The following is a 22603-nucleotide window of genomic DNA, read 5'->3' as shown; positions in this document are numbered from 1 at the left end:
TTCATATAAAGAAAGACTGGATAGACTCGGCTTGTACTCTCTGGAATTTAGAAGATTGAGGGGGGATCTTATAGAAACGTACAAAATTCTTAAGGGGTTGGACAGGCTAGATGCAGGAAGATTGTTCCCGATGTTGGGGAAGTCCAGAACAAGGGGTCACAGTTTAAGGATAAGGGGGAAGTCTTTTAGGACCGAGATGAGAACGTTTTTTTTTCACACAGAGAGTGGTGAATCTGTGGAATTCTCTGCCACAGAAGGTAGTTGAGGCCAGTTCATTGGCTATATTTAAGAGGGAGTTAGATGTGGCCCTTGTGGCTAAAGGGATCAGGGGGTATGGAGAGAAGGCAGGTACGGGATACTTAGTTGGATGATCAGCCATGATCATATTGAATGGCGGTGCAGGCTCGAAGGGCCGAATGGCCTACTCCTGCACCTATTTTCTATGTTTCTATCCTTGCTTGAATTCACTTTGGTATATTAGTACCCTTTTGCAAGACAGTTTAGCTATTGAGCAAAATGTACAATGCAAAAGAGTGTGGTGTTAACAAAATGTAGTGCATATAATATAGTTCATTCCATCATCTTGAAATTATTTGAGTCCATCTGCCATTTAGTTGCTGTGAAATAAAATCAATTACTTTACCTCAAGTTTCTTCTGGTATTTATCACATTCCACCTGGCAGTGGTTTAAATTTTTGGCTGTTTCCTCTTGTACCAACTGAGCTCGTTCTGCCTCGAACGTTTTTACTTTTGTCTGATTCATGAGTTCAGATACACGGCTATCCGTGTTAACCTGTAGCTGCCTAAACCTAGAAAGCAAGAGAGGTATGAAAAATGTGCAATTTCTCTTTTAACCAATTTACATAAACTTACTTTCACACAGTCACGGCCATTCATGGTAGAATGTTTTAGTAGAGAGAACATTGAATTAAAAAAAATTAAATAAAAACTCTAATAATGAATTCAAAAATGTCAGAGGTATCACAAAATGCTGAAGTAACTCAGCAGGTCAGCCAGCATCTAGGAGAGAGGGAATGGGTGACGTTTCGGGCCAAAACGTCACACATTCCCTCTCTCCTAGATGCTGGCTGACCTGCTGAGTTACTCGAGCATTTTGTGATACCTTCGATTTGTACCCGCATCTGCAGTTATTTTCCTACATTCAAAAAGGTCATATATGTTAATATTTTATAAGTTGATTCTCAACCAGAATATCCCATGGCAACAACAGAGTAAAACGCTACAGTAAATGAGATTTTACAGAACTATTAACATTTAAAACGAGATCATTTATGTTAATGGACCAACTTCCTTTCTCGTTCCTCAATTTTCCTCGACATGTATTAACTATCTGAAATTAGCTTTGAAAAGAAGGATTACATATGGACTGCAAGGTATAACTAAAGCCAATTATTCATGACTTCGACAATAGACAATAGGTGCAGGAGGAGGCCATTCGGCCCTTCGAGCCAGCACCGCCATTCAATGTGATCATGGCTGATCATTCTCAATCAGTACCCCGTTCCTGCCTTCTCCCCACACCCCCTGACTCCGCTATCCTTAAGAGCTCTATCCAGCTCTCTCTTGAATGCATTCAGAGAATTGGCCTCCACTGCCTTCTGAGGCAGAGAATTCCACAGATTCACAACTCTCTGACTGAAAAAGTTTTTCCTCATCTCAGTTCTAAATGGCCTACCCCTTATTCTTAAACTGTGGCCCCTTGTTCTGGACTCCCCCAACATTGGGAACATGTTTCCTGCCTCTAACGTGTCCAACCCCTTAATAATCTTATACGTTTCGATAAGATCTCCTCTCATCCTTCTAAATTCCAGTGTATACAAGCCTAAGATTTCCAAGAGTTGGAATAGTTTATAAAATCATTTTAAAAGTGTCATAGAGAGATATAGCATGAAACATGCCTTTTGGCCCACAAACTCTGTATCAACCATTTAGTTTAGTGCACCAGCACAATAGGTTCACTAAACTTGATTTCTTTCAGCTGAATTGCACTGTTCAAAGAGCATTCATTTATTTTAAACACAGTATTGTCTGGTGGCAAAAACAAATTGTCATTCTGCCATATATAGACAATAGGTGCAGGAGTAGGCCATTTGGCCCTTCGAACCAGCACCGCCATTCAATGTGATCATGGCTGATATACTTGCAGCACAACCCACCTTACTCCCTAAATCGGCAATGAAAATATTCAATTGTGGCCATTGCAAACAGCGAGCAATTGCAGTGTACTCATCACCAGACATAGTAAAGGAATCTCAAAAACGTTGTTCCTTTTTTTGTCTTGACCTGAACAAAATGCAGCTCGAGTAATTTCCCAAATCATTTTACATTTCAGCTGTATCACAGCATCTGTTGTTGTTGGCTCAGAAACTTTGATTGCATGAATGTAAGCCATCTTTTTTTTTGCTTGCTTGAAACGTTGGGTATGCTCAACAACTGTAGCAAGGATTTGCAGGCATTCAAAGTATGTATTTGCTGCACCATAGTACATCTCTAGTATCAAGAGCGAACAGAGCAAGTACTGTACCGTTTAATTTATGTAATTTATGAAAATAGCAAACTTCAAAGATAATTAAGCTCATGTGAACTGCTGCATGAAAATTTGAAAAAGTGTAAAATAAATATACAAATATATAACCTCTAAGCTGTTGACTGCATAAAATGCAGATTGATGCTGCCCAAGTATGTCATAGCAAATTACTCGCATCATTAACATTGCAAACATACATCAGCTTCTTTTATTAAAGCTCCTCTGCACAAAACAAGCCCATACAGAATTTCAGTTTATTCAATATATTAATATAATCCCATACAGCATTTATAAAATCTGATTCTTGTTGCAAACTCGAGTAGTTTAAAGCAAATTAAGTTTTTTTAAAAATAATGGAATTTAATGTTTTTTTGTGATGCAAAACTTCAAGTAAACTTAACACCGATTTATCAAACATTTTCTTGTGAAAATGCAACATACCAAACATTTAAATTTTAAACTGATGGTAATTTAATGGGTTATATTTTTATCCCTTTAAAACATTAAGGAAACGTCTTAACACTGGTATTTCACAAACCATTTAGTGATTGCCAAATGGTAAAATGCATCCGAGAGACATATCTGCATGTTAGAAAAATTCTTGACAAATAAAACGGCATGTTTTCTAAAGCAACTTACTGTATGTAATGAGGATCTTCAAGTATTGTTTATAGGGAGTGACCCTTAGCTAGAAGGGGGTAAGAGGGAAAGGTAGAGAGGGGTATGGTGGTCAAAGGAAGCAAGGAGGAGGGGAAGAAAAAGGGAAAAGAATGCAGAAAGGAAAGGAAGAAATGTGAGGGCAGCTGTGTTAGTGTTGTTCAGTAGAGAGGAAACTTATTGAGCAGATTTGGCCACATGTTTTAGCATCAGTTTGGATTCTCGATAGCTTGATAGCTGTGCTTTCTTCTAATCCTTTCTCACCAACTGACCATTGAAATTTTTTCCTGTCCTGCTGTAAATCAGATATTTATCCACTGCCATCTTTCTAGACCCATATCTTCTTATCCACTTGATAGTCATCCCATTAAAAGAAAAACAAGTAAAACTGCAGATGCGAGAATTTCAAACAAAAACAGAAATGCTGGAAGAACTCAGCCAGTCAAGTGGCAGCCGTGGAAAGTGAAATCAGTCAAGATTTTGGGTCAGAGATCCATCATCTGAACTAGTACAGAGTGGAATAGTTTAGGACAGAGTAGAATGGTTTAGTTTAAAAGCAAAGTATGGAGAGCCATGAGATGTATGACAAATGCTTACATGGTCATAGGTTAAGACAAATCAGATGGTGAGTATGAGTACTGACCATTAGCAAGACAGGAAAAGGGACAGAAGCATGATGATGAGAAACAATGAAAGCAGTTTACCTTAAGCTGGAGAATTTGATGTTTAGTCTCAAGAGTTGCAAAGTGCCCAAACCAATGTTGTTTTTCTAGTTTACTTGGGCCTCACTATTGCAATGGAAGCCGCAAACAGGCGGGTCAGAATAGGAGTGGATTTGAGAATTAAAATGGCATGCAACAGGAAGCTCAGGATCATGCTGTGTTCTGAGAGCAGGTATTCCGTAAAGCGACTGCCCAATCTGTAATTGGTTTCTTCAATGGGAGGAAAGGCAAAAATGTGACTGGTATTTTGACCATGTTGAAGTTGGCGAAAATTGTGCAGAATGCATTGAATTTGAACATTGACGGCGTAGGAAGACAGGTACCAGGGAAATTCTATATTGGTTCTGTCCCAGCAGAATGGGGATTAAATCAGACATCCCCCACTCCACTATGGAGATCAGAGCTCCATCCACTATGGTGGAGGCGAAGCCACATTTCAGGAAGGAGGACGACTTTTGAGAAATGCCAGAGTGGAATGGACCATTGACTTCAAGGCAACCCAATTTCAAGGATCTTGAAGAAGGGTCCTGAGCCGAAACTAACCTTGTTCTCCACAGATGCTGCCTAACCCGCTGAGTTACTCCAGCAGTTTGTATCTCTCTTTGGCAGAAACCGGCATCTGCAAATATTTATGCCAAATGCTGGTTATTTAGCATAAACCAGCATCCTTTTTATTACATTTAGAATTTTTTTGTTTTGGTTATTTTTTTGTAAAACTTGCAAGATCAACAGAGAAACACAATTTTTATAGTTGAAGTGTTTAAGTTGAGTGACACCAGCAGAATAATCTATATAAACGTCAGTCTTAGATTACTTATAATGAAAAATATTTTGGTGCACATTCTTACAAATTCTTGTATTACCTCGCAGCACAAATATATCTGCTGAAGAGGTTAAGGAACTACCAGTTTGGATGTCTTCCAAATACCAGTTTGAAAATACTCTGATGGCATCTGTTGTTGATGAGCATGAATGTCTGCAGATGTAATGGAATGGTTTTAATAGAAGGATCAGTGAATCAGGATCCAAAATGCATGAGGTAGTGTCAACTTCATCTTCCAATGATGCTATTCATTAACACATGCATATAGCTCAGCTCACACAGTAAATTATATTTCAACTATAGCAACAAAATTTACTAACACTTTTTATTGTGAATCAAAAATAAAATGCTTAGAACCCTAAGCGAAGTAACTGTTCATCACTAATTGTGAGTAAAAAAACAGTATGTTTACTTCAAATTAGATCACTAATTGGGACAGATAATTCACCAATTTACCAATGGACACTCAGAATATAGTGTTCACATTAATTTCTTCAGAAGTTGCTTTAAATATTTTCTTCGACTTAATGGAAGTGCAGCACAACGGTTTCTCTACCCTTTACTAGGTTATGCAACGTTATTCGGACTCAAAATGGTGAAGATTACATTGAGCAGCAACAACACCAATATATCAGCTCATTTCCTATTACCGTACATAGAAGTCACACTGAAAACTACTGCAAGGCTTACGACACATATTTTTGAATAATTGAATGTACAGATGGAATCTGTTTTAGGATTTAGATCTAATGATGATATATCATTATCAGTGAACAGTGATATATTTACCAAGTAGGATGCTGTGTAATTTGGAGGTGTTTTAATGTGTCTGTTGTCTTTGGCCTCCTCGATTCGGGATGTGCTATTGGAGCATGTTAACTGATTGACTGCCGTTTAATTTGGAAATGTTACACACTGTAGTCGCGTACACCGATGATGAGGGAATGAATGCTTAAGGTGGTGGATGAGTTGCAAATCGAGCAGGTTCCTTGACGATGTATATCTGAAATGCTTTCAGCAGTGCCTGCTGGAGTTGGGATGACTGACTTCCAATAATCACAGCAATTTTATTTTATGTACGGTGGAACCTTAAACACTGGATCACATTTATAGCTCATTGGCTTTATATGTTTCAAGGCTTTTGGATGCCTCACATCAAATAGTGCCTTTGCACGCGAGGTGAGTGCAACTATGAAGTCTGGAGCATAATGATTGCATCAAAACCCAAACTGGGTACAAGTAAGTAGATTATTTTGGAGCAAGTGCCACTTGATAGTGTTGTTGATAAAACCTTTTGTCACTGCCACTGATCAGGTCTAAATTTATTAGCTTATTGGGTGGTAATTAGACACATGGAATTTTCCTGCCTTTTGTGACTAGTTCTGTTTCCTGAGTGCAGAATTATTTCAGCAGGTCAGCTTTCTGATTATGAAGAATTGCAATCTTTTGATGGTATTTCACTCTTCTTAGACAATAAACCAGAGGAAAGGCGGCAGCAGCGGCGGTGAGGCCAGGCGTTGGTGGAAGTGGAGGCCGAGGCCTGGCGCTGGGCCTGCCCTCTGCTCCCCCGCTCCCCTCCTCTCCCCAGCCAGCTCATCGACTTCCCCACGCCACCCAGAGTCCAGCGGCTCAGCAACAGTGGGAGAGCCGCCGCCGTCTACCACTGATCATGGGAGGAGGGTTGCTATGGCAACCAGGGGTTGCTCCGGGGGTGGAGGTGGGGAGGGAGGAGAGGGGGAAGGGAGGAGAGGGTGCTGCAACAATGCAGGAGAGGCAATCCTAGGGGGAGGGGAGGAGAGAGGGGGCGAGAGAGAGAGAGGGTGAGGGAAAGAGGGGGGAGGGGAGGAGGGAAGGAGGGAGGGAGGGAGGGAAGGAGGGAGGAGAGGAGGGAAGGAGGGAGGAGAGGGGGGGTGGGGAGGAGAGGGGGGGTGGGGGAGGAGAGGGTGCTGCACTAATGCAGGAATGGTTTGGGCCCAACGGGTCCACTTGGTTTAGTATATCTATATACCAAAGCTCTCATTTGTTAGTTTGTTTGTTTGTTCCTGAACTACAGCCAAAACGGTACACGATAGCACGACAATTTTAGGCCTACTTTACTCACCCTCGTCCCTTTCGTGCTAATGGAAGTTTCATTGAAATCGGTGTTATATTTTTTAATGTTATTCACATTTTAATGTTTAAATCTATCTCCTAGGGAGAGAACGGGGTGTGAGGGGGGGGAGGGAGGGGGTGGAAAGAGGATAAGGGGTTTGAGAGAGATGGAGTGGGGGGGAGGGGAAGGATGGAGGTGGGAGGGGAAGGATGGAGGTGGGAGGGGATTGGGTGGGAGGGGGAGGGGAGAAGGGGGGAGGTGAGGGGGAGAGGGGAGGGGGTGGAGAGGGGAAATGGGTCCATTTGTTCTAGTATATATATATATATATATATATATATATATATATATATATACACACATATATATATATATATATATATGTATATATTTTACTCAAACTCTCATCTTGTTTGTTCCCCCACTTCCTGTATGTTTGTTCCCCCGTATGTTTCTTTGTGCGGTTTTCATCAGAAAAAAAGGGTACACGAGAGCACAACGATTTTAGGCCCACCTTACTCATCATCCCCCCACGGACTGAATAAATCCACTCTTGTTACTTAAAAAAAATAATTTACCTAATAAACGTTAATAAATGCACCCCTCTCCCCCCCCCCCCCCCCGGAGGACCAGCACCCGTCCCGGCGTGCCCCGCGCCTGACCTTCCCCCCCGGTACAGCACTGCGGCAGATGTTCCAACAAGATGGCCGTCGCCGCCGACCGCTGCAGGTGTGCTTTCGGGTCCATGGCTCGCTCTGGCCGACGCGATGGACGCCAGGGGCAGTCGTGAGTGGCTCCCTCTCCCCTTCCCTGTCCTCCCTCACCCACTCCCCGCCCGGCAACGGGTCCACAGATTGGCAGAGTTGCTGGGCCCGCAGGAGAGGTTTCTACCCAACTGTGCTGGCCGCACCCGCAGGAGATTTACACCCAACGGGTGCACACCCGTCTAGTTTACTCCTAAAAACTTGAAGCTTTCAATCTAGTCTACTGTCACTTGATGTCTTCATCCCACTTCCACTCTGATCTCTCATTCCTTGGCCTTAGTCCAATACATTAGTCCAATGATGCCCAATGTAAGACCGAGGAATAACTTGGGTACCTGGCAACCTTCAGGACTCAATACTAAATTGAATAACCTGTTTTCTCCCCTCCCTCTCCCAAGATCTAACTGGACCTTTACCTTTCAAATTGTTTTTGTTTTATTTTCTGTCATCAACTGCCATCTTATAAAGAAGTTTTTACCTTCACAACTTTCTATCACTCTATCACAAACATTCCCTCTTTGCAACTTAACATAAGCTTCTTTCCCCACTTCTCTAATTGCGACTGAGGATCTACAATACAAAAAAAGATTCAATTTCACTCTCCACTGATGCTGCCTGACCAAATGAGTGCTTTCAGCAAATTTTGTTTTTTTGCGTGGATTTCCAGCAACTTCAGCATTTTGATCAAAATATGTTTTTAAGCATTGGTCTGGCATTCTTCGTGGTTTCAACTCCATATGCCACCTCAAGCTCCAAGTAAATAATCTCTTGATCAGTCCATGAATCTGGAATAAAAGTTCCTGGCCTCCCACCCTCAATTCACACACAGCACTGTGATGTGGTTTACTGCAAAGGCTGAAATCGTGCATGTTAATTGTATAGCTAAGTTCTAACAGCTGTGCAAAATTGATGCGGTCACACATATCACTTCCCTTGTCATAAATCTTTTCACCAGGACCATAATTAAAAGCAATTCTAATGATGCAGCAAAAAAAGTGCAAGCGAACCATGTTACGTTATTTAAAGATCCTAAAGCAGAGATACAGAATTTCCAAGCTTTTATCTTTTGTGTTGTTTTCACACCAGATCAATCCTAAATGTTGTCAATATTCTTTCTGGAGTGGCAGTAATGGTGTCTGGCTGAACTATAAAATACAGTACAAAAAGATTTAGGTGAGAAATCATTTTAGCAAGATGTTTAACTAAAGATACAATATAGAGTGTTTAAATAATGAGGGCTTCGATTCCCTTTTCCAACAGTGATAAGCTGCGGCCACAGTAGAGACCTGTGGACAGACAATAGTTATACATTGCCGTTTTAAATACATGCTCTTTACTCCAATTGGAAATTACAAACTAATTTCCTTCTAAGGGAATAGGTGCCTATCGTTTAAGGTACTGGCATTTTTTCCCGTCTCTTATGTAGACGGTCGTTTAATGCTTTCTTGATTTGACCACATCAAATTCACATACCACATTGGTTCCTTCCTTAAAAATGTAACTAAGTTCATCGGACTTGCCCCATCTACCAATAATAAATAATTTGTTACTTACGATACATTCCGAATACTCCATCCCTAATAAATGAACCTAGCAAATTTCCCCAATTGACCCTGGACAGACTATAACAATAAAGTTAATCTCTCTCTCCTCACTCTGAATAATAGACCGACAGTGCAGTTTTCCAATTGGGTACAAATCCAGGATAAAAGGCGCTTCAGAATATTGCATTGAAAATTTCCTCAGGCACTTACATACATCAGGCTGTGGAAATCACCAGAAATTTGCATTGAACTATAATTAAAGCATGTGCATCATTATGATTTACTCGGACAGTGTGTACTTTGTACCTTTTATTTGATTTATTTTTAGTTTTTCTTATATTTTTAATTTATAATCCACATCCACAATTGAGAAGACCAAGGTAAAGTAGACGATCCCCTGTTATTTCCTAATTTCTGTTTATGGTATCACTTGCATGCCTTTAAGGATCACATGTTATACTTAGCTAATATTCTTCTTATTCCATATCAAGACCAAAATAAAATGCCTAAACAAGATTTATGCATGGGGTGTGATGTGTTAATTCACATACATACATCACTCCAAATTTAAGCCCTCTTCCAGCAAAATAAAATGATTTATTTTCAGACCACATCTCTTAATTAAACCGATCTCGGTGTAAAAATGGCCTTTGGTCAAATTAATATGGTAGCCAGATAAGAATATCAGTCATTTAAAAATAGCCAAGGAATTCCCATGCACACAATATAAATGGCTTAGAAGCAGCAGTGCCAAGCTGAATGAATTTGAAAAAACTCTTAAATCCTCATCATCTGTTGACTTAGTATTCATAGGCCTGCATGCTTGTGAGATTGGCTATTACTGAGATTTTAGAAAGTATTTTGCCTTTGTCTCGAGTCCTCTCCAGTGGTGCTCTGCATGCAAAATGGGTTGCATTTAATGTCTTCTGCTGGAAATGTGCAGGTGGGGTTTGGGTTAGGAACATCGGGGTGGAGGCGGCTAGAATGTTGTTAGGTTACATATAAGCTGACACTCACACACCAAATCTTACTTAGAAGCTGTTATATCCATGTAGACGTTGACCACGAATATCATGCAGTCTCAAAGTCAAGCCAACAGCCTTATTGGTGTTCCTGTTTAGTTATTTGCAGGAACCGCTTTCACCTATCCTTCGTGAATAACAAGGACTCAGTTTGGGTGGAAAAGTCAGCCATATAAAATAAAACTCGAAGGAAATTGAGACAATTATTCACAGATGCCTAAATTAATGATTAATGCAATGATAGGATCAGGCAGCTGGAAATACAACTCTCATATTGCTGGTGGCTGAGCTGAAGAAAGAGCTCTATATATATTCAAAGCATGTACACTGTGTGCTTCCCTTCCCGTGTGATTTCTACTGATAGATAAAAGCCATCAGAATGTGAGTATTTTATTGCTTCCCTCCCCCCGAACTGTCTATTCAAAATTGTAGTTTAAACTCTATACTGGCATGTTAATGGAGTACATTACTTTTAATATGCTATTTCCCTTCCAATGCAAGACTGCACAATGATACCATAATGATAACCTAACTATCAACAACCAACAGAGATGAAGCATTATTGCAACATAAAACCCATGAGTTTGAAACAAACCACTTTACAGTATCAAGACACATCAAGGAATGAATTGGACATCAAAGTCTGCCTGATTAACAAATGCTGGAGTTGATGGAAAAGACTTCAATAATGGTAAATCAATGACGTTTTTCTTTCCATTTTTCATTTGGGCAGCTATGGTTTTCCTTTTACACAGTTGATCACAGTGTGCATCTGGCTCCATCGCCACTCCTGGCACCTCATCCAACACCCACCAGTATCTGTGTAAACAAAGCCTTGCACCACACAACTCCTTTAAACTTTGTCCCTCTCACCCTAAAGGGCCTATCCCACTTTAGGCGATTTTAAGGTGACTGCCGGCGACCAGGCTGTCGCCGACAGTTCGCTGGGGGTCGCGGGCACAATCGTGAGGAATCTTCCAAGAATCGTAGTGGATCTCAGCACGTCGCTGAGAAATCATCCGGAGTGAAATTTCTCGGCGACACCTGGCTTGTCACCAGGTATCGTTGCTTATTGCGGGCGCTGTCGCCTGCTGTCCCTAGGTTTGCTAGGTTCTCTTAGATGCACTTAGAAGCACATTATATTAAAATAAGTAAAGTCATTTCAAAATACCATAAAATGCTTGTGTTTAACCAATTTATTTACCGTCAAGACATTTGACAGGTAGATTGGAGGCGACAGTTTGACGGTCAGGTAAGTGTGGGAATTTTGCGATGTTAATGGCCATCAGCCATTACATTTAAAGTGGGCTCCCAACCCAGATATGCAACCCAGAAACCAGATATGCATCTCCCGTACATTTTCAAAGAATGCCCACACACTTTTCACAAAAATCCACTTAACCACTTTTTAAATTATTTTTTTAAAATCCATTTAGTAAACTGGAAGTAAATCCAGTTTATGCCTTGTTACAGTGATGCTTGGTTTTTAAGTAACCCATAGAAGATGTTATAGTTCAAAACTCTCAAGAACTTACCGACTTGTCAGTGATTTCAGCGAAAATTAGGACGCCGGAGAAGCATTGACAGCGTGGGAATTTCGCGATGTTTCCGAAGACACTGTAATTTCGACCTCACTCGGCATTGTCGTGGTCATTGTCGTCGGATAAAAGAAAAGTTCGGCGATCTGCTACGACTTTGACAGTCGCCGGCAGTCGCCTTAAAATCGCCTAAAGTGGGACAGGCCCTTTAAGCTATTCCCACCAGCATTTGACATTTCCATCATGGGGAAAAAAGTTCTTATTGTTTTATCCATGCCACTCATAACTTTATAGCCTTCTATCAGGTCTTCCCTCAGTCTCTGACCCGCCAGAGTCAACGTAAGTGTAAATCAATAACGTCTTTCCAAACACAAATTAGACATATGCGAGTGATAAATCAAGGAATACTATTTGTATAATGCGGGCAGATTTGGTTGGTTATAATGCGATTTGGACTGGGAACTAGAGAATCACTTAAAAGTTACTTTGGAAATCGACAAGCAGAAGAGAAAGTTGTCTTGGATCAATATTGGGGAAATAAATATCTCCCTGCAGTAATCAGACACCATTGTCTCTTAAGAACAGAGCTGCTACTGTAACCACAGATGGCCATTGAAATTGACACGATTGCTTCTATTTACACTTGTGCAATAATACCGTTAAACAAAGTAACATACATTCTTTAATTTTTTAGCTGCAACAATAATAAGCTGTTGCTGTAGAAAAGACCTTTAATTTTGAAATTCATGCAGGCAAAATAACTGAGTATTGCGAATCTGAAAGTCTCCAACACCGTGCGCTCTTTATCCGATTTGACATATTTGTCTTTATAATGCGATTTTCTATAACATAAGGTTTCTTAGGAATGCAATTTGTGTTATAGCAGAGCTACTTGTAAATTGCATCAATTCAGTAGAATCCGTTGAGAAGGAAACGTCTGACTGAAAGCATATAATTAACAGGTGGGCTGTGGAATGATAATCCTTTCCATGGCCTATATATCCAAAGAACAAATAGCTGACATCACAGTCTGACAATTTCGCCCTATGTGACAAGATAACAACAAAGAAATACGATGCCGATGGCCACTCAGCAAGGAGGCTCAGTTGGGAACTGGGTGATCAGCTGCACAGATGTTCAATGGGAATGATGAGAGGGTGGCATGAACATCAATACTGGAGGAGGAGTTGTCCTGATCAGTCAAACTCAACATAGTATCTAAAGAAGGGGCCCAACCCGAAACTTCACCTATCTTTGGCTCAGACCGACTACCTGTGGAAGGACTACACATAGTAACTACAGGCTCTATGGGATCTGGGAGTAGAACAAAGCTTTTTTCCCCCCTCTATTTTCAGATACTGCCTGACCCGCTGAGTGTTTGTAACTTTTTCTACTCTTACTCTTGAACTATTTTGCTCATCTTCACGTGATGGATCCATTAACTCACTCCAGCATCCGAACAGCACAATGTTTCTCACAGTTTCCTGCTATCCTGGCTTTAATGGTGTTGGTATGGTTATGGGTTCCGTGGTTGGCACAAAAGTGTATTAATTTCTGGGGATATTCAACTGGGCACTATTACTGGTGCAACAGATTAGCAATTCAGTCATGATGTTTGAACACCCTGATCCATATCGATGAGCATAAGTCTCAACAATCGCCTGGGGCCGCTGTATTTCACATGCCAAATGTCAATTGTCACTCAAATTACATTTGGCACACAATGAAAAAAACATACATGCAGTATAATATTCCAAAAATCATCTGGAGTAAATTTATTGTAATACTGAAAAACATGAAATACAATACCTATTACTTAAGTGCTTATCTATTTTTCCTGCAAGAATTTCATATTTTCTGTACATTCATAGAAACATAGAAAATAGGTGCAGGAGGCCATTCGGCCCTTCGAGCCAGCATTCATTGTGATCATGGCTGATCGTCCCCAATCAATACCTCGTGTCTGCCTTCTCCCCATATCCCTTGATTCCACTAGCCCCTAGAGCTCTATCTATCTCTCTCTTAAATCCATCCAGTGATTTGGCTTCCAGTGCCCTCTGTGGCAGAGAATTCCACAAATTCACAACTCTCTGGGTGAAAAAGTTTTTTCTCACCTCAGTTTTAAATGGCCTCCCCTTTATTCTAAGACTGTGGCCCCTGGTTCTGGACTCGCCCAACATTGGGAACCTTTTTCCTGCATCTAGCTTGTTCAGTCCTTTTATAGTTTTATATGTTTCTATAAGATCCCTCTCATCCTTCTAAACTCCAGTGAATACAAGCCTAGTCTTTTCAATCTTTCCTCATATGTCAGTCCCACCATCCCAGGGATCAATCTCGTGAACCTACGCTGCACTGCCTCAATTACAAGGATGTCCTTCCTCAAATTAGGAGACCAAAACTGTACACAATACTCCAGATGTGGTCTATACTCTTTACTCCTAGACTGAATTCCTCTTGTTATGAAGGCCAACATTCCATTAGCTTTCTTCACTGCCTGCTGTACCTGCACGCCAACTTTCAGTGACTGGTGTACAAGGATACCCAGGTCTCGCTGCACCTCCCCCTTACCTAACCTAACTCGATTGAGATAATAATCTGCCTCCTTATTTCTGCCGCCAAAGTGGATAACCTCACATTTATCGATATTATACTGCATCTGCCACGCATCTGCTCACTCACTCAACCTGTCCAGGTCACCCTGCAACCTCCTAACATCCTCTTCACAGTTTACACTGCCACCCAACTTTGTGTCATCTGCAAATTTGCTAGTGTTGCTTCTAATTCCCTCTTCCAAATCATTAATATATATGGTAAACAATTGCGGCCCCAACAACGAGCCTTGCAGCACTCCACTCGCCACTGCCTGCCATTCTGAAAAGGACCCGTTTACTCCTTCTCTTTGCTTCCTGTCTGCCAACCAATTTTCTATCCATGTCAACACGCTACCCCCAATACAATGTGCTCTACTTTTAGTCACCAATCTCCCGTGCGGGACCTTATCAAAGGCTTTCTGAAAGTCTAGATACACTCCATCTACTGGCTCCCCTTCATCCATTTTACTTGTCACGTCCTCAGAAAATTCCAGAAGATTAGTCAAGCATGATTTCCCTTTCGTAAATCTATGCTGACTTGGACTTATCCTTTTACTGCTATCCAAATGCACCGTTATTACCTCTTTAATAATTGACTCCAGCATCTTTCCCACCACCGAAGTCAGGCTAACCGGTCTGTAATTCCCCGTTTTCTCTCTCGCTCCTTTCTTGAAAAGTGGGATAACATTAGCTATCCTCCAATCCACAGGAACTGATCCCGAATCTATTAAACATTGGAAAATGATCACCAATGCTTCCACTATTTCTAGAGCCACCTCCCTGAGGACCCTGGGATGCAGACCATCAGGCCCAGGGGATTTAACATTCTTCAGTCCCATTAGTCTGCCCAATACTATTTCTTGCCTAATGAAAATTTCTTTCAGTTCCTCTATCCCCCTAGATCGTCTGTCCTCCAGTACATCTGGGAGATTGTTTGTATCTTCCTTAGTGAAGACAGATCCGAAGTACCTGTTCAACTCTTCTGCCATTTCCTTGTTACCCAAAATAATTTCACCCGTGTCTGCCTTCAAGGGACCCACATTTGAATTTGCTACTCTTTTTCTCTTAACATATCTAAAGAAGCTTTTATTTCCTTTTTTATATTCTTGGCCAGCTTCCCCTCGTACTTCATCTTTTCAGCCCATATTGCCCGTTTTGTTACATTCTGTTGTCCTTTGAAAGTTTCCCAATCCTCTGGCTTCCGGCTACTCTTTGCTGTGTTATACATCTTTTCTTTTAGTTTTATTCCATCCCTAACTTCCCTTGTCAGCCACATTCATTTTGCAAAATATAAAACTTACTGTTCCAGAAGCTGGTCATATTTTGTGTGGGCATCCTTTTCCGCTTCAGTTGCTCGGTCTTTTTCTGCAATTGCATTGTCCCTTGCTTCTCTCAAATTTCTAAATTAGAAGTCAAAAACTGTAAGAACCAACCGCCACGAATAAATTGTTTGACATAGTGACTCAACAACAAATTTTAATGTACCGATGGGTAAGAACTTATGAGATTCCAGATTGTGAAGCCACAAAAAGGTAATTTATAAACATTAAGATTAAATAAAGCTTTTTAAAAAAGCAAAGCACTTAGCTGTTATATGCAGGTCAGCCTAATCAACACCTACACTCAATGCAGCATGCGGAAACGGCAATCAGCAATTAACTGATCCACAAAGGCAAACTATATATATATATATATATATATATATATTCCTTTATTCGTCCCACACCGGGGAAATTTACAGTGTTACAGCAGCAAAGTGGATAGCAAGAGATCATTCATTATAAATAAAAGATACATAAATTGTCATCAGTTTTCCGTGTGTTCTTAGCTGTTATTGTTGACTCGTCTGCTGTGAGCAGTGCTGGTTGTGCAGTCTCACAGCAGCGGGAAGGAAGGACCTCCTGTATCTCTCCTTCACGCACTTGGGATGAAGGAGTCTGTCACTGAAGGAGCTACTCAGTGCAGTGAGTGTCCTGCATGGGGTGGGAGTCGCTGTCCAGCAGCGATATTAGTTTTGCAATCATATCATATATATACAGCCGGAAACAGGCCTTTTCGGCCCTCCAAGTCCGTGCCGCCCAGTGATCCCCGTACATTAACACTATCCTACACCCACTAGGGACAATTTTTACATTTACCCAGCCAATTAACCTACATACCTGTACGTCTTTGGAGTACGTCTATTGAGCAATAATCCTCCTCTCTCCCAACCACCTGCACTGAGTCGAGGGGGCAACCTAAGATAGAGCTGGCCTTCCTGACCAGCTTGTCGAGTCTCTTCCCTTCCGCTGCTGAGAAGCTGCTGCTCCAGCAGACCACTCCATAGACAATGGCCGATGCCACCACCGTGTTGTAGTAGGTCCTTAGGAGTGCCCCAGGTACTTATAAGAATCCACCCTCTCGATGTCCATTTACTGGATGTTCACCAGTGTCGGGGGGACCTGGCTGCGCCTGCGGAAATCTACCACCACCTTCCTGGTTTTCCCCGCGTTGATCCGGAGGCAGTTCCGCTGGCGCCAGTCCACAAACTCCTTGATCAGTTCTCTGTACGCCCTGTCCTCGTCGCCCGTGATGAGGCCGGCGATAGCAGAGTCGTCAGAGAACCTCTGTAGATAGGAGTCTGCAGAGCTGTGCCTGAAGTCCGCAATGTACAGAGAACTTCTGTAGATGGGAGTTCATTAATGAACCACCATCGAAAGGCAAGTATCAGGTGCCACTAGTACAATGTAGTCACCCAGTTTCAAGACAGATAGCAGGAAATTGGACAAAAACAAAATCCATTCATATTAACAGAAGGTAGAAAGTGAAATCCCAAAGATCAGCCTGGTGACAGTTTATTTCAGCCATTAGCGACAACGATCCTGACTTTGGAATCAAAAGTACAATTTCTATATTTTCTGATGACATAATTTGAAGGGACAATTCTCACTGAATCAGAAATATTATTTGGAAACATTAAACTTTGCGCACGAGAATAAAATTGACAAATGAATCACAAGAGACACATTTTAGTAAGTTGTAATGGGGGGGGGGTCACAGAGAATGGCAGATGCTGGTTCGCAAAAAATAACGCCAGAGTTGTGGAGTAGTTCAGTGGGTCAGGCAGCATCTCTAGAGGACATGGATAGAGATAAATCTTTATTTGGGAAATGAGATTCAAATGGACAGAAGAGCAACTGGATCATGGAACACTGATACATAAATACTGAAGTACAGAGGTAGATTAATGAGACCATTAAAAAGAGGAAGTATCGGGCACCCATTTATTTCAAAGGATAATCTATCCTCGACCTGCATTCTCAAGCATTTGGAAGAATGGAAGAAAATCTCACCAAAATGTATACAATTACTACAAGTTGGACGCAGTCAGATGTTTTCTAAGCCTGAGGAGCCTAGAAACAAGGGTCAAATAAGGGGTCGACATTTAGGAATGGGCTATCCATTACTATCTTTACATAAAGGATGGTGAATTTGTTAAATTTTTAATTTCATAGGGTTGTACAAGCTCAGTCACCGTGTTCAATCAAAAAGGAGGTAATTTGTACAAAGATACAATTGTACAAAATGGTTTTGATGTAGATCAGCCATGATCTTGATGAATGAAGGGACATTCTCAAATGGTCTTTCCCTGCTCTGATTGTGAACACTTTTTCTGTAACTTGATTTAAACTTTAGACCAAAAGTGACAATAACAAATATGCAAACATAAACAAGATGTTGTGGCGGGCCGAGCCACTGTTATCGAAGCTTCGTTTGTCAGGCTCGAACCGGGCGTGATCCGGGCCGACCAAACACGTGGTCGGGGGGGGGGGGGGGGGGCGTCGTGTGCTAGGAGAACAAAGGATTTGGCAGTTGAGATTTGGACTCGGGCACGCGCGGGTGAGCGACGGAACTGTATTCGGTTAATGATTAAACTGTGTTTACACGATGTGTGGACCTCCTCAATGTCTCCCTTTTCTATTGACAACAGAAAGGCAAGGAGTGACTTTAATATGATGAAAGTTTTTGACGTGGACATAGAAAGTATTTGCACATAAATGCAGAATTAGAGGATATTATTGCAAGATTGTAACAAGATTGTAAACTGATTAGAGAATTCAGAACAAATTTATTAACCCAGGGAATGGTGAGACTGTATGCTCCCCGATTGCAGGGAAAAGGGATTGAGGCAAATAATATACATGAACCCAAGGGGGAGGCACACAAGTGACCAGGGAAGCATTGAGCAAGTCATATGAGGAAACACAAATACTGGCAATAACAGAAGATAGAAGCAAAAAGCTGGAGTAACTCAACGGGTCAGGCAGCATCTCTGGAGAAAAGGAACAGGTTATGTTTCAGGTCATGAGCCTTCCTCAGACAATGCTACAGGTTGAGATAAATGGTTTGATATTGTCCTGCATATTCCATGTGATTCCATGCAAGAAATGGTGCACTGATTTGGAAATAGAAAATGTATCCTATTTCTAAAAAGTGAAGTAATATCATATTTATTCATCTCTTTATGCTTGGCTGCAAGCAGTAGAATAACATGTTTAAAGTAATGTCTTGGCACAACAAATCAGATAAAAACTTTAGATTGCTATCGCCGTTACTCAGAACTTCTATTATTTACATTGTGTTGGCTCATTTATATTAAAGCTAAAACCCCACACCTAGGCCAAAGGAATTCTACACCACCTTCATCAAGCATTGTGTGGTAACACATTGGCATTGAAGCTTTAATAAAAATTCCATGCTATGAAAGATACACCAACACAATCTAACCCAGAGAAAATGATGCAGGTTCGACGAGTGATCAAACAAACTTCAGAGCAACAGTTGCAAAAACAAATAATTGCTGTAGTATGTAAATATATTCCATAGAATTTTAATCCAAGGAGTGATGATACAGAGAAAAATAATGCTGACAACAAAAGCTAGATATTATACTCGTATGATTACCATAAATGAGATTTAGAGGCAGTTAAAAGCATTTTGAATAAAAGTATTTGATGTCATCAATTCCAATGAAACAAATAGGCTGCTTTACAGGAGAATACAAAAGTAAATTGGGGGGGGGAAAGGAAATGCCAAAAAAAAAACAATCTTGAATGCCACTACATCCGTCCTCACATATGGGGCCCTAAACTGTTGACAATATTCCAAATATGGCCTCAGCAGTGCCTGATAAAGCCTCAGCATTACAACCTTGCTTTTATATTCTACTCCACTGCATTTGCCTTCCTTATCTACAAATTAACCTTTTGAGAATCCTGCACCAGCACTCCAAAGTCCCTTTGCATCTGATTTCTGAATCCTCCCCCAATTTAGAAAGTAGTCTACATCTTTATTCCTTTGTGCATGACCGTACACTTTGTTACGTTGTATTCCATTTGCCACCTCTTTGTCCACTTTTCCCAACCTGTCCAAGTCTTTCTGCAGACTCCCCGCTTCCTCAACACTACCTGCCCCTCCATCTATCTTCGTATCACCTGCAAACCTGGCCACAAATTCCCTCATCCAAATGAACACATAACGTGAAAAGTAGTGAACCCAACAACGATCCCTGCAGAACACCACTAGCCACTGGCAGCCAACCAGAAAAGAGCCCCTTTATTCCTACTTTTTGCCTTCTGCCAGTCATCCAAACTATTATCCATGCTAGTACCTTGCCTCTAATACCATGAGATCCTATCTTGTTTAGCAGCCTCATGTGTGGCCTTCTGAAAATCCAAGTAAACAACATCCACCGACTCTTCTTTGTTCTGCTTATTACCTCAAAAAACTCCCAACAGGTTTGTCAGGTAAGATCTCCATTTATCAAAACCCTGCTTTCTTTATCCTAGTTTGTCATGTGCTTCCAAGTACCCCAAAACCTAATTCTTAATAATGGAATTTACCCAGCGCAGAAGTCAGACTAACTGTCGTTTAATTTCCTTTATTTTGCCTCACTCCCTTCTTAAACAGCGGAGTTACATTTGCGATTTTCCAGTCCTCCAAAACTATTCATGACTCTAGCAATTCTTGAAAGATCACTTCTAATGCCTCCACAATCTCAACTGCTGCCTCTTTTGGAACCCTGGCGTGTGGCCCAACTAGTCCAAGTGACTTATCCACTTTCAGGCCTTCCAACTTCTCAGGCACCTTGTCCTCAGTAATAACGACTGCACTCACTTCTGCCCCGTCTCTTGAATTTCTGGTACATTGCTGGTGTCTTCCAATGTGAAGACTGACTCAAAAAAATGCATTCAGTTAATCCGCCATTTCTTTGTACCTCATTACTACTTCTCCAGTGTTGTTTTCCAGTGGTCCCGTATCATGAACCTTTGCCGATGAGGTTGGCTACTCCATTCCTTTGAACTTAGAAAGTTTGAATGCAAATCAATTTTGCTCATCCCAAGTCATGTATGTATATGGTCGTGGGGCCTTTCATCGCCCAGCTCGGCCGCGAGACGTTTCAGCGCCCGGTGCGATTCGGCCGCGGGGACTTCCATCCCCTTGCGGGGACTGTGCGGGTCGGTCGGGGACGAGCTGTCTGTCCGTGGGCGTGGGGAAGAGAGTGGAAGTTTTGTTGCCTCCATCACAGTGAGGGGGTGTTTGGAGTCACTGTGATGGACGTTTGTGTTGGGGTTATGTGTCTTGTGTTCTTTTTTTCTATGACTGCTATGTAGTTTCGTTCGGTACTTCGGTACCGAATGACAAATAAAGCTCTGTTACACTGTCTGTTATACTGTTATATGGGTGATCCAGAAACCAAACCTCTCAGACCCTCTGGAAGCATTTCAGATAGAAAAGCAGCAAAGGATCCAGATATCACTTGCTACTTTATGTCCCATCCTTTCTCCTCACCTCGTTCTATCAGCACATGACAAGTTTGTCCATGGAGGCAACTGAACATACAAACTGGCATCAGTTGGTGAGCTACATTATTTTTCTATTTCTATACATACTTTTCTATAAATGCTTCCAAGTGGTCTGAGAGGTTTGTGCTCTGGATCGCCCATATGACTTAGTATTAGCGAAATTGATCTTCTGTATTCAGACATGGCTAATTCAGGGAATGGAGCAGCTGACCTACAACAAAGGTTCAGGATGAGAAACTGACTCGATTCCTCTTTTTTCACAGACTCGATTGAGAAAGACTTACCTATTTTCCCTCTCATACATTTCCTTGGAGCCACATCGAAGATGCTCAATTTCCTGGTCTGTTTTTACTCTAATCTGTTCCAATTCATGTCGAAGTTTGTCCTGATATTCATTTTTGTAATGGTCCCTAAAACATAAATTTCAGACATGTTAATATTGATCACACCAAAGGAAACAGAAAATATCTTATTTTGCAGATCTATGACATGATCAATTAGGAATCTTACAACTAATAGTTCAAATGATTTGGGTGAAATCCATTTCAAAATTTATTTCAAGGATGCTTCCAAATTTAAACTACTGCATCATTTGAATTTATCAAATAGAATTACAGTTGTTAACTTCAGTAACATCAATTCCCCATTTCCCGATCTACCAAGACTCTTTCCTCTGGCCTCTGACTCTTTCTTGATCTATTATCTTTAATTGCTGATGTGACAACCATCTCTCAATTATTCCACTGTATTGTGTACAACCCTGCACTCTGTGACCTACCTCCTTCTCAACTTGCAGCAGTCCGCTCATTAAGGCTAATCTTGACATTGCTGTTAAACCTGCAATGCGACAATGGCAGTGCGGCTGCTGTTTGATAAACGTGACTTCCACCTCAAATAAGCTGAATTCCTTATACCCCTCTCTGGATCATTATCACACTACTGGAGACCATTATCTAGACCAAAGACCAAAAAGCCAAGGACATCTTCGTGATCTTCCCTTCATGCACCCTTGCGTCATAGTTCAACCCCCTTCTATCTCCTAGCTATCAGCAAGTATCAGTCTGAAAAGGGTCCCAACCCAAAAAGTTACTCATCCACATTCTCCAGGGATGCTGCCTGACCTGCGGAGTTATGCCAAAACTGTTTTTTTGTTGTTGTAAATCAGCATCTGCAGTTCCTTGTTTCAACAAGTAGATAGAAAATATCCTACAGTGTAACTATTGGTGCTGTGAAGGCTCTAGCACAGTTAAACTGCACCTAATATCTAAGTGACACAACAGAATGACATGTTATCCCACTGGTAGACACAAAATGCTGGAGTAACTCAGTGGTTTAAGCAAGCATCTGCAGTTCTTTCCAATACATGTTATCCCACTGGGACATTTAAGATGCCGAGTGCAAATGACAGGGGAGACACTGGTTGGTGTTTCCTCAGGGTGAAGTTTTTAGCACAAAAGAGG

At 41.3% G+C, this 22603-nt stretch overlaps 1 protein-coding gene across 2 annotated transcripts in view; it reads right to left on the bottom strand.

Moving 5' to 3' along the window:
• pibf1 (progesterone immunomodulatory binding factor 1) overlaps positions 1-22603 on the bottom strand; it is a 91546-nt gene that overhangs the window by 51854 nt on the left and 17089 nt on the right. For both annotated transcript variants that reach the window (XM_078402278.1, XM_078402277.1), the window contains exons 9-11: positions 21428-21553; positions 15600-15698; positions 644-809 (exon numbers count right to left, since the gene is read on the bottom strand). In XM_078402278.1, the coding sequence (XP_078258404.1) occupies positions 644-809; positions 15600-15698; positions 21428-21553 (391 nt within the window). The remainder of the gene's footprint in view (positions 1-643; positions 810-15599; positions 15699-21427; positions 21554-22603) is intronic.

The sequence above is a fragment of the Rhinoraja longicauda genome, chromosome 7 (genome assembly GCF_053455715.1).
Source record: "Rhinoraja longicauda isolate Sanriku21f chromosome 7, sRhiLon1.1, whole genome shotgun sequence".
In the NCBI taxonomy this organism is placed as follows: domain Eukaryota; kingdom Metazoa; phylum Chordata; class Chondrichthyes; order Rajiformes; family Arhynchobatidae; genus Rhinoraja; species Rhinoraja longicauda.
The sequence above is the reverse complement of the archived record's forward strand: the minus strand, read 5'-3'. Positions and strand labels throughout refer to the sequence as shown.